Here is an 11,256-nt window from a genome sequence, read left to right as displayed (position 1 = left end):
GCATTGGCCGGGTTCAACGATACCCGAAATGGCACATGAGGGGAAGAATTACCAGATTTGGAAAAAATGGCTTTGAAATAGCAAAACGCTACCTGTACTTATTGCCCCATAATGGGTAGAAAAAAGCAAAAAAACATAAAAACATTGGGTATTTCTAAACTCAGGACAAATAGAATCCATTTAGCAGGTTTTTTCATTACCTTTTATAGATGAGTAAAAGATTTTTCAACTAAAAGTTAGAAAGTCATTTTTTTCTAAATTTTTCACCATATTTTATACTTTTTTTAGTAGTAAATAATATGATACAATCAAAACAATGTCATCTAAAGAAAGCCCTTCTTGTCCTGAAAAAAACAATATCTAATGTGTGTGGGTTCAGTAAACGGGAAAGAAGAAAATTACAACTAAACACGAGCAGCGCAGAAATGTTAAAACGGCCATTGTCACGAAGGGTACAAAAAGTAAAATCAGCCTGTCACGAAGGGGTTAAACATAGGATGTTTCATGTGAAATTGTAAACGCACAAGACTTCTGTTGAGTTTGTAGCCAATGGGCCCGCTACACTAGGTGTAAGTAATCTGCCATTGCTTTTCACAATCGCTCAATACAGGATTCGGAGTGTTGCTAAATAGCAGATAAGCAGCTGGCAACCTAAGCCAACTATGATGACAGATAGATAGATATATAATATATATATATCTATGGTGCATACACTCTAGGGGTTGAAGAACAAAAACATTCAAAGGAAGAATCATCTTTATTATAAACTTTTTGGTCAGTTTATGCAGTCTTGGCAACTCTTGTACGTTTCTTTTTCAGGACGACTGGTTTTTGGCTTCTTATGATAGCACTAGCACGTCTCAGGGCAGCCTAGAAGGAAAAACATTAGCACATTTTAAATTTCATTTTTTGTATTTTTTTTTTTTTTAAAGTATAATGTTATGTTGAGCAAAAAATGCATACTAGAAAATGTTAACATATGGCAGATAGCGTAGTAAACCAAATACATATAACTGATATTCACAGCTTAACATATATAAATGTTAAGCAGTTTGATTGTTGGATCTTTAAATGTTTATCAAATTCTCAGCTACAGGGCCACACCTAAAATTATTTTAAAATAGTTCATCACTACGTTTACTCCCAATAGAAATGTAAACATTTTAATAACGGTTATACTGGGTAAAAGAAAGAAAGCATTCCAGATATGTATTAGGTAAACTAAAATGAAAACATGGATGAGAAAACATCTCCACAAACTAAATGTTATGACAATTGAGCAATGTTTTTTTTTTTTTAGACTATAAAACTTTGACAACCCTCATTATCTCAATTGATGGCCAAATGAGTCTGCAAACGTTAAAGCCTCCTTTAAACATGCAAAACAGATATAACAAAGGTCTGATATCTACCGTATTTGCTCGATTATAAGATGACCCTGATAAGACGACCCCCCAAAAGCTGAATATTAATTTATGAAAAAAAAGAAAAAGCCTGAATATAAGAGACAACCCTATAGGAAAAAAGTTACCAGTAAATGTTAATTCATGTAAACTATGTGAACAATTGTTTGTTAATAAGCTACGATTGAGAAAAATATTTCCTTTTTTTTTCAACCTGCCCCCCCCCCAGTTATGCACATCTGCCCCATATATGCCACTGTGCCCCATGATATGCCTTTTAACCCTCTAAATGCCACTGTGCCCCATGATACACCTTTTGACCCTCTATATGCCACTCTGCCTCCAGAAATGCCTTATACCCCTATATGCCACTCTGGCATTTAGGGGGTTTAAAGGCATATTATGGGGCACAGTGGCATATAGGGAGGTATAGGGCATTTCAGGAGGCAGAGTGTCGTATAGAGGGTTAAAAGGCATTTCTGGAGACAGAGTGGCATTAAGGGGGTTAAAAGGCATTTCACAGAGCACTCTGCCTAGAGAAATGCCTTATGCCCCCATTTAACACTCCCTCCCCCTCCTCCAAACTTACCGGTGCTTCTGAGTCCCCCGGTGCTTAGTCCGGGCAGCATGTAAAGCTCTACGTGATTCGCGTAGACAACTTCCGCTCTACGCGAATCGCATAGAGCTCTACACGCTGCCCGGTAAGTTGAGGGTGGGGGGCATAGCACAGGAGGATCCAGGTCCCCTGCAGGGGATATGGATCTTAGTCTCATAGTCAGACCTATTTAAGGTCTGATTATAAGACGAGGGGTATTTTTCAGAGCAGTTGCTTAGGGGAAAAACCTTGTCTTATAATCAAGCAAATACAGTATATATTAGGGATAAAATTGTAGTATGCCATAAAGAATGGCACCTCATCATACAAAGCACAGGACTGAGCAATGTACCAAAGTTTACTTTTACAGCTGTGCGCATACAGAGAACCCCCCCACCCCACAAAAAAAAATAAAAAAAATGAATGTGTGCACTGGGCCCCTGGTGGAGGAGCAGGGCTAGTTGGGAATATGGATCTGTCTTTAACCGACAAAATAAAGGGAGCATATGGTCTCTTCATACAGACCTCCCTTTTCACTGCTCCTTTCTGATCAGTTAATCTATACCTGCAAGGCTGGGTTTGTGTGTTACTCAGTTGCTATATAGCTGCAATACTTTGTTTCCATGGGTTATTCAATCTACACCTGCAAATAAAGTGTGCACTAAGGCTGCAACTAACGATTATTTTAATAATCGATTAGTTGGCCGATTATTTTTTCGATTAATCGGATAATTTTTTTTTATTTTTTTTCAATTTAAAATAATGTAATAAAAAACGTACAATTTACACTTTCATCTCTTTATTGCAATGGCCTCTCTCTATTCACCTTCTTATTTTACCGACATAATAAAAGCTACAAGAACCCAAACACAGTGTTTCTCAAACTAGGCTTTAATACAAAGTTATTAGTAAATATTAATTATATGTTAACTATTTTTCATATTTAATAAAAGCTATGAGAAAAAAGCCTTGTTTAAATTTTTTTTATTTACCAAACTGCCCCCGGTTATGCACATCAGACCCCCAGCTTGCCACTCTGCCCCCATATATGCCTTATACCTCTTGTATGCCAGTGATATGCAACTGAGCCCCCTGATTTACCTTTTACCCCCAGATATGTTTTATGCCCCCCTGATATGCCTAATATCGATATGCCTTATACCCCCTATATGCCCTGAAATTCATAATACCCCCAATACACCACTATAGCTCACCCATACACCACTCTGGCTCCTCCCCTCCCATACACCTCTGGCTCCCCCCCCCCCCATACACCACTGCCTCCTCCCCCTCCCATACATCACTTTGCCCCCTCCCATACTCCACTCCTGCCAGCCACGGAGGTTCACAAGACACCAGGGAGCCGGATAGAGAGGCAGAGTGCCGTATGGGAGGGGCCAGAGTGGTGTATGGGGAGGGTGGCTCCCATTCAGAGGGGTGTATGGGAGGGGGAGAGAGACGGAAGTGAGAGACCGGCCGACAGTGAGGGGAATCCAGGTCCCCTGCAGCGTTGCGGGGGATCTGGATTCTAGTGTTATAATCCGATCTCTGTTTGAGGTCGGATTATAATTTTTTATAATCGATAAAAATCGATTCGGTTAATCGATAATGAAAATCGTTGACAACGATTTTCATTATCGATTTTATCGATTAGTTGTTTCAGCCCTAGTGTGCACACACCTTTGTAACAGGAAAGAAATTGGACAACATAAGATTTCTGGGCACACCAACTACTAAAAATGAGTGAACATTGATTAGAACTTCCACACTTACCATGCGGAGGTCCTTTCTGTAATTATTCTTGCGGATTATATGACGCAAGCTGCTTAGAGTAGCACGGGAGTTCTTGTTGACGGTGATTTTTTCATAAGATGTGGCAGGTTTACGTTGACCTAAAATATGGTTATAACACACGCTGCATTGAATATGAATTTAAATTATGGAATAGACCCCCCCCCTTCTACTACAGGTCTAGGTTTGTCAATGTAACTAATAGTATAAAAAAAAACCTGATGTTTAGTAAAAAATACAGTATGCACTTTTTAAATACCTTAATGTTACAAAACAGGGCACGGCTACTTTTATTTACATTGATATTTGCAGAACCTTAACGGTTTGCAACACAGATGGGAAAATGTTTTACTTTTGGCCATGAAAAAACATAGCTTTCATGAGTCAGCAGGCAATGCTGCTGAGAATTAAGCCTCCACATCGACTCAACTATATGTTTATATATTCTTCAGTTTTTACTGTAACTGGCATATATAGCAGGATCATTATCTTTAACACCAATAATTTCTTGCACTTGCAAATCTGACCCCCCACCCTGTATGCAACTGTCTGGGTCAACAATCGCTGTTAAACAGCACCAGAAGATACAATCCGACATTGCCTAAGAATGCAAACTTAACTTTACTCTTAAAATCTTAATCTCTATTTTAGAAATAACAAAAACAAAGTTCTACACACTCGCTTCTATATTTGTATTACACACATGTAAAATATAAAGAGGGCTTAGTCATTGGGTTATTAGTTTGCGACAGATAAACAGTACCAAACTATGTCTTCCCAAAAGTACATGATGCAATTTAACATTTTACACGCTACACAGCTTACCTGTACGTTTTTTTAGTATAACAATGACTCCCTTTCCATCAGCAGCAGGTTCAACACCAACTGTTTTTTTATGAACAAGCCCATTGTACCTGAAGGAGTTTCTTGCCTTTAAGTTGTTAGGTTCCTAGTGACACACAAATAAGGATATTAGTTGAGTTTTGATGCCACCTACATTTTGAAAGCTAAACCAACTGTACCATGTTAGCTGTTGAAAAACAGCATGTTACCTCAATCCCTTAAGGACATAGGATGTATTACATTCCAGCACTTAAAGCAGAGGATATTACATCCTCTGCAACTTTCACCGATTGTGACCAATGCCCACTGATTGGCAGCAGCATTGTTGCCAGCTGCCTTAAAGCACAGGGCATAACCACCACAATGCAACTTTAGTAGACACTGCCCTTGCCCCATTCATCTCTTTCTTCAGGAGCCACTGAGGAAAAAAGAACATTGATAGCACATTTCCTAGTGTTAGACTTTGAATAGTTCAATAATAATAAAATATATATATATATGTTAGATTGCTGATCAGCCTGCCATTTCCCATAGTATCCAAGTTTTGATTTTTGAAGAATTGATTTTATTTAATTAACACCTATTAAAAATAGATAATTTAACCAGCCCACTACTGTACTTAACCCTACAATTTAAGCTAATTTGTCCCTCCCTCTTCCATCCACTGGTCTCAATGCGTTTTCTGAAAATAAAAATGTTGGGACAAATTGTCCAAAACGAACACGGACAAATTCCCAACTGTGCCCAAGTCTAATATTTAAGGGGATGGGGTGTGTGTGTGTTATTTTGGGGACAGCAGATTTAAACCCCTAATTTACACACAAGTGCAAAATGTATATTACTTTGTTAAAATCCATTAAAGCAAGATTTTAGGCAATTAAATCTACCGTAAGTTTTTTACAAGGTCTGTGTATACTCAAAAAAAAATTACTGCTACAAGGCTGGTGGCAGATTTAATTGCCTAAAACAATCCTGCTTTAATAGAATAGGCTAGGATAAGTTCTTGGAAAGAGTTAAAATACAGTTTTGAAAAACATGGTTTAAATTCTGTACCGGTGACATACCTGGTACTCCCTGGTTGGGTGGCCCCCCCAGACCGGGACGTACCAGGTACGTCATTGATGATACAGCCTCGTTGTACCCAGCGATCCGTAGCAGCCACTCCCCCTCAATTCCGTGCACGTGATCGCTTTGAAGCAAATCACAAGCATGGAATTAAAATATTTAAATAAAACTGCGGTCTTCAAGGGAAGACGCAGTACGAGAACACCGGTCCAGAAGAGGTTAAGGAAGTACATTGATTTGGCAGGGTTCAAGGATGTCTCAAATAAGATATGGGCACAGTTTTACAAGATCTCAAAATGAAAAGCTGAAATATGCACCTGAAATTTATTTAGAAAACACAAATCACTATTTTATTTAGATATATCGATTTTATTTAATGAAAATTCATTAAAAAAACCCTTAAGAATGCAGACAGTAAAAACAGTGCTGCTGTATGTAGCGATTAATGGCTAGGAAGGGGTTTAGACACCTTGGATTTTCTGATTGGATGTTGACGAAGCAGCAGCACCCCTTGAGCAACGGAAGTGATCAATGGCAATGGCTGATTTTATTTCTGTACCCTTCGTGACAATGGCTGTTAACACTTCAGCGGTGCTCGTGTTCAGCTGTATTTTCTTCTTTCCCATAAACTGAACCCACAAAAATTATATGGTTTTCTTTAAATGTCATTTCGATTGTATCATTTAATTATAAAAAAATATATAATGTAGAAAAATTGAGAAAGGGCCTTCTGACTTTCTAAAAAAAAAAAACCAAAAAAACAAAAACCTTTTACTCATTCAAAGCTAATGAAAAGACAGCTAAATATATTTTATTTGTCCTGAGTTTAGAAATACCCATTATAGGGCAATAAGTATAAAGTGCCATTTGGACCATCTTTCAAGCAGGCCAATGACCTTTACCCCATCAAACCATATATTTCTGAAAACTAGACACCCCAAGTTACTTCAAATGCTAGTATGTTAACTCTTTCCATGCACAAGGTTCTACCACCAGCCTTTACCAAAGTTTGTAGTAGTTTTTTTGCGCCCCCCCCCCTTTACTTCACCTTTGAATTTACAGCTCTTGGTGTCAAACACCATCCCAATATGGGTTCAGCATCTCCTGAGTACAGTGATACCCCCCAAGCATGGGTTGTCTGGTTGTTTGGGGACTAAAGGGCCACATTTGGGAAGTATTTTTCAAATCGGAAAATTTTGCCCACATATCCCTATTTGGTACATCTTTGAGCCTGGCCAATTCAATGTGCCCAATAGAACCATATATTTTTCAAATCTAGACACCTCAGGGTATTTAAAATGCTGGTATTTTAACTATTTCCATGTACACATTTTACCACAAGCCTTCAACGTTTGCAGTTGTATTTTTGTGTCCCCCCCCCCCATTAGGTGTGAATTGGGGAAATTTTGCCAGCATTTACAAGGGGAAGAATATAGATTGCCACTGTGCCCCAGAAATGCCATATACCCCCTATATGCCACTGTGGCACATGATATGCCTTTTAACCCCCTATGTGCCACTCTGCCTCCAGAATTGCCTTATACCCCTATATGCCACTCTGGCATTTAGGGGGTTAAAAGGTTTATTATGGGGCAGAGTGGCATATAGGGAGGTATAAGGCATTTCAGGAGGCAGAGTGGCATTAAGGGGGTTAAAAGGCATTTCACAGAGCACTCTGCCTCCAGAAATGCCTTATGCCCCCCCCATTTAACACTCTCTCCGCCTCCCTCCTCCAAACTTACCGGAGCTTCTGGGTCCCCGGTGCGTAGTCCTGTCAGCGTGTAGAGCTCCACGTGATTTGCGTAGACAACTTCCGCTGCAGCCGGGAGACGCAGTTAGCAGCGGAGGTTGTCTGCGTCCATCCAGACCTTCCCTGGCTGTCAGAGAGAGGGAACTGACAGCCGGGGAAGGTCTGCGCGATGGACTAAGCCGGGGACTCAAAGGCTCTGGTAAATGGGGGGGGGGGGGCACATTTGCTGCACTTTTTTTTTTTTAAAGTTTGTATAACGAAATTAGAGTCTAGAAGGTGTCAGAGACCTTCGCCTTCTGGGAATGACCAGTGAATGTCAATGTGCATCAAAAAAAGCCCTTCTAATTCTGTCCAAAACTAACTTCAGTGCCCAAAAACGAACGCAGCAGAAACTAAACGAAATGAAAATTGTGTGAAGTTATTTTTCTACCCGTGCACATCTCTTTAGCTGGAAGGAGCGTTTATGAACTGATCCTGAATGTTCAGTGGCAACGCGCTGCCAAATTTGACCCCTTAATGACAAGACTTTCTTACTCATAGTACACTTTTATTAAATCTTACTCACCTGCATGAAAAAACTGCTAAATATATTCTATATGTCCTGATTTCAGAAATAACCAATGTTATTTTTTTTTTTACTTTCTTTCTGCAAGTTATTGGGCAAACATTAGTAGTGTTTTGCTATTTCAAAACCTTTTTTTCATATCTGGTCATTCTGTCTCATGTGGTATTTGGGGCATCTGAAGCCAGCCAATGCAATTTACCCCATCGAACCATATATTTTTTTAAACCTAGACACCCCAGGGTATTTCAAATGCTGGTATTTTAACCCTTTCCAGGCACTAATTCTACCACCAGCTGGCCAATTCAATTTACATTGAATTGCATGGTTGAGTGCAGTACCTGTATCTAATCTGCAGGGGAGCTCAAGAATTCTCTGGATGGCCTGGAAAGACCCTCTGAACTCAATGCAACAGTTGGCACCACCTCGTGAGTGGCAGCAATACCATTTACTTGTGAGGCTTCCATGGATGCTGCAAAAACACAGCGATCGTGGTGATGCAGGAATTTGACACGTGTGTGTGTGTGTGTATATATATATATATATAATATACATATGCTTTGTCGCAAACGCATTGCACGTACAGGTAAACGTGTGTCTTATTAAAAGGTGAATGATCACTTGAGGCCTCTACATTAGTCTAAGAATTGATTAGTTTTATATACTTACAGTACTAAACACCTGCTTGTTCCTCTTAACTAGGAAACTAGAGCAGTTGCGAATGACCATCCACTGCAGATGAGCAGACATCTTGGGCACTGAAATGCAAAAAATGAAAACTATTGCTTTCTTAAACACAATTTTACATCACATATACTTAAACCCAAGCCAGTGTTCATCAGTTAACTGCAATCACTTCAACAACACATACAGTTTACAGCAAAGCCATAAATAGCCAATGGGTTCTAATACCAGTTAAGTGAACAGATGCCACTGTCCAAAAAAAAAAAACAAAAATAAAAAACCTAAATGAGACTTCCACTCCTTCCTCTGCCCTCCTACACACAACTTGAATATATGAAGCTGGTAGTAGCAAGCTCCTTAAACAGAGCAACACCAAATAGGATTACCCCATGTCTCTACAAGAGGTGTAAAACCTGTACCACTACCTCATACAGGTCAACAAACGAAATGCTACTTTCGCCTGCAAACATCTAGTGTTGTGTATCAAGTGTACACTGTTCTAATACATGCCCACGTGTAGGCTAAATTAACAAGGACCCAAGATGGCATCTATGTACATGACATCTCATGCACAACTAATGGAACAGAGAGGAGCAATGAGCTCAACTGCAATAAGCCAATGAACAGTGGGAAATGAAGGCAGATTTTGCAGAGAATGCATTTGGTAAAAAAAAAAAAAAAAAGCCACAGTGATATACAGATGTAAGAGGATTCAGTTTTGTGATTTCAAGCGGGACAATTCTTGTACATGAGTGACCTGATTCTTTCAGTCAAATGTGCAGTTCCATGTAACAAAATAATCCTTTCACTGCCAGGAGCCAGACCGATTTTCAGAATTTTACTTTCGTTACGCATAAACTACAATCCTATATTTGGCTTACACTTTAACAAGAGACACATATACAATAAGCGACTAGTTTAGTGTAAACCAGGCATCCAACCACATGGTATTTGGGGAACAACCTGTAGAAACCAGCAGAATCTCCATTGGTAGCAAACTCCACAAAAATCTGATTTTATTCTCAACATATCTTAAATCCACCCGGCTACCAACAAAAACCTGTAAAATTGTTGGTTATATTCCTAAAAATGAATGTTCTCACTTCCAGATTTTAGAAGAAAATGCTATCGACCAGTTCCAGAAGGGAAGACGTTGCAGGTTTTAGCATATGCATTTTATTTTTGCCCCATCAACTGGCATTAATTACATTTTAGACATTGCACCCTCCAGAAAACAGACTAGCCCTGAAAATTAAGTGCAGGTTTAGGTATGCCACGACTAGGTCACACGCGTCATTACACGCCTCTGCTTTATGCCGATCAATGAAAAACATTTAAAACCCCAAAAGGTTTTAAAAGCACACCGCATAAACTACATGTTCAACAGCTAACAGTGTTTTGTCAAACGCCGCGTACATTTTACTTTGGGCGATGTGCTTACCCATGGCCCAGTTAACACCTCAATAACCAATTTTGTCATTCGTTGGTCACACCAACGACATCAGGCCTCACTATTACAGTGCTGAGAAACAAAGCGTCCAGATAACAGCAAACCGACGCGGTACAAAACGGCGATCGCATCGATGGAACGGGATTAAAAATCAAACCTTAAATCCTTTCTACTTCATCTGGACAGTATTAGATTTACAAATGAAAAGTACAGATCCTTATGCGCCCAGCAAACCTAGTCGGTTTTAATATGCGGCCTAACTCATCCGTCACATGGGGCATATATCAGCTCTTAAAAAGGGCAAGAAACATATAAATGGCTTTCACACAGGCATATTTACTTCATACGCCTCTTTCGTGTTCGATAACCAAGACGCCGTCAAGTGTATCTTAAACCGCTCTCAACGACCACAAACACAACACATTACCTTTCTCCGCGCCGCCAGAGGAAGGAAAGGCAAGAAAAGGGGCGGCAATAACAGTTATTTCCTTTTTTTTTTTTTTTTTACCGACCGCGACTCGCCTGCCCAGGATATGACATAATTGGGTGTAACGCTTTACGCCATTTTATAAAGTGAAACGCCATTTCATGTTACGCTAAATCTGTTAAGGAAAATTTGGATATTGTCCTCCAATAATTGTATTTACGTCCGTGGCAGGAGTGTATCTAGCGTGATATTGTAACTCCACGGTGCAGTTTGATTTTTATGAAACCGCCGGAAGCTGGGGATGCAACATAAAAAGTGATAGATTAAATAAAGTAAATGAAATGAAAATGTTTTTTAATCACTACATTAAAAACTCTGCAGGATAAAAATACAAAGAAATAAAAAGTAGTGAGCAGGAGGTAAGTTCATTTCAAAGTCGGATGCTAAGATGTAATGGAAAGGAGATTTAGTTTACTAAGTGGACTTGCTTCCCAGCAGAGATGTCAGATTTAAATGCAAATTTGATCGGCATGAAGCTGTCCTAAATCTACAACTGCAAGGACTCCGAGTCTTAACTTTAGGAAATCAAGCAGCCATCAAATTCCATTTTTCTAGACGTTAACTGCCAAAATCCTTTTACATGCATGAACCTATAACATACCACATAAAATGTGTTTGAGCTTTCA

The 11,256-nt window shown here is 39.4% G+C and overlaps 1 protein-coding gene across 1 annotated transcript; it reads right to left on the bottom strand.

The window, feature by feature from the left end:
* Nucleotides 1-779: 779 nt before the first annotated feature.
* On the bottom strand, nucleotides 780-10,584 carry LOC149286349 (large ribosomal subunit protein eL28-like). The gene is made up of 5 exons (XM_089494213.1): nucleotides 10,571-10,584; nucleotides 8,679-8,767; nucleotides 4,615-4,738; nucleotides 3,772-3,890; nucleotides 780-870 (listed from the first exon to the last, which is right to left on the bottom strand). Exons 2-5 carry the CDS (start codon nucleotides 8,757-8,759, stop codon nucleotides 781-783), a joined length of 414 nt encoding a protein of 137 aa, XP_089350339.1. The 5' UTR covers nucleotides 8,760-8,767; nucleotides 10,571-10,584; the 3' UTR covers nucleotide 780.
* Nucleotides 10,585-11,256: the final 672 nt, after the last annotated feature.

This window comes from Sceloporus occidentalis, unplaced genomic scaffold (assembly GCF_023333645.1).
Source record: "Sceloporus occidentalis isolate IW3139 unplaced genomic scaffold, rSceOcc1.0.p SCAF_70, whole genome shotgun sequence".
NCBI lineage: Eukaryota > Metazoa > Chordata > Lepidosauria > Squamata > Phrynosomatidae > Sceloporus > Sceloporus occidentalis.
The sequence above is the reverse complement of the archived record's forward strand: the minus strand, read 5'-3'. Positions and strand labels throughout refer to the sequence as shown.

Excerpts from the sequence above, each read along its gene's own strand:
- LOC149286349 (XM_089494213.1), bottom strand. The coding sequence starts at position 8,759 with ATGTCTGCTCATCTGCAGTGGATGGTCATTCGCAACTGCTCTAGTTTC. Across the intron at positions 4,739-8,678 it reads ACAAGCAGGTGTTTAGTACT|GAACCTAACAACTTAAAGGC; the intron begins GTAAGTATATAA and ends GTGTGTCACTAG. Across the intron at positions 3,891-4,614 it reads TATACTAAAAAAACGTACAG|GTCAACGTAAACCTGCCACA; the intron begins GTAAGCTGTGTA and ends ACCATATTTTAG.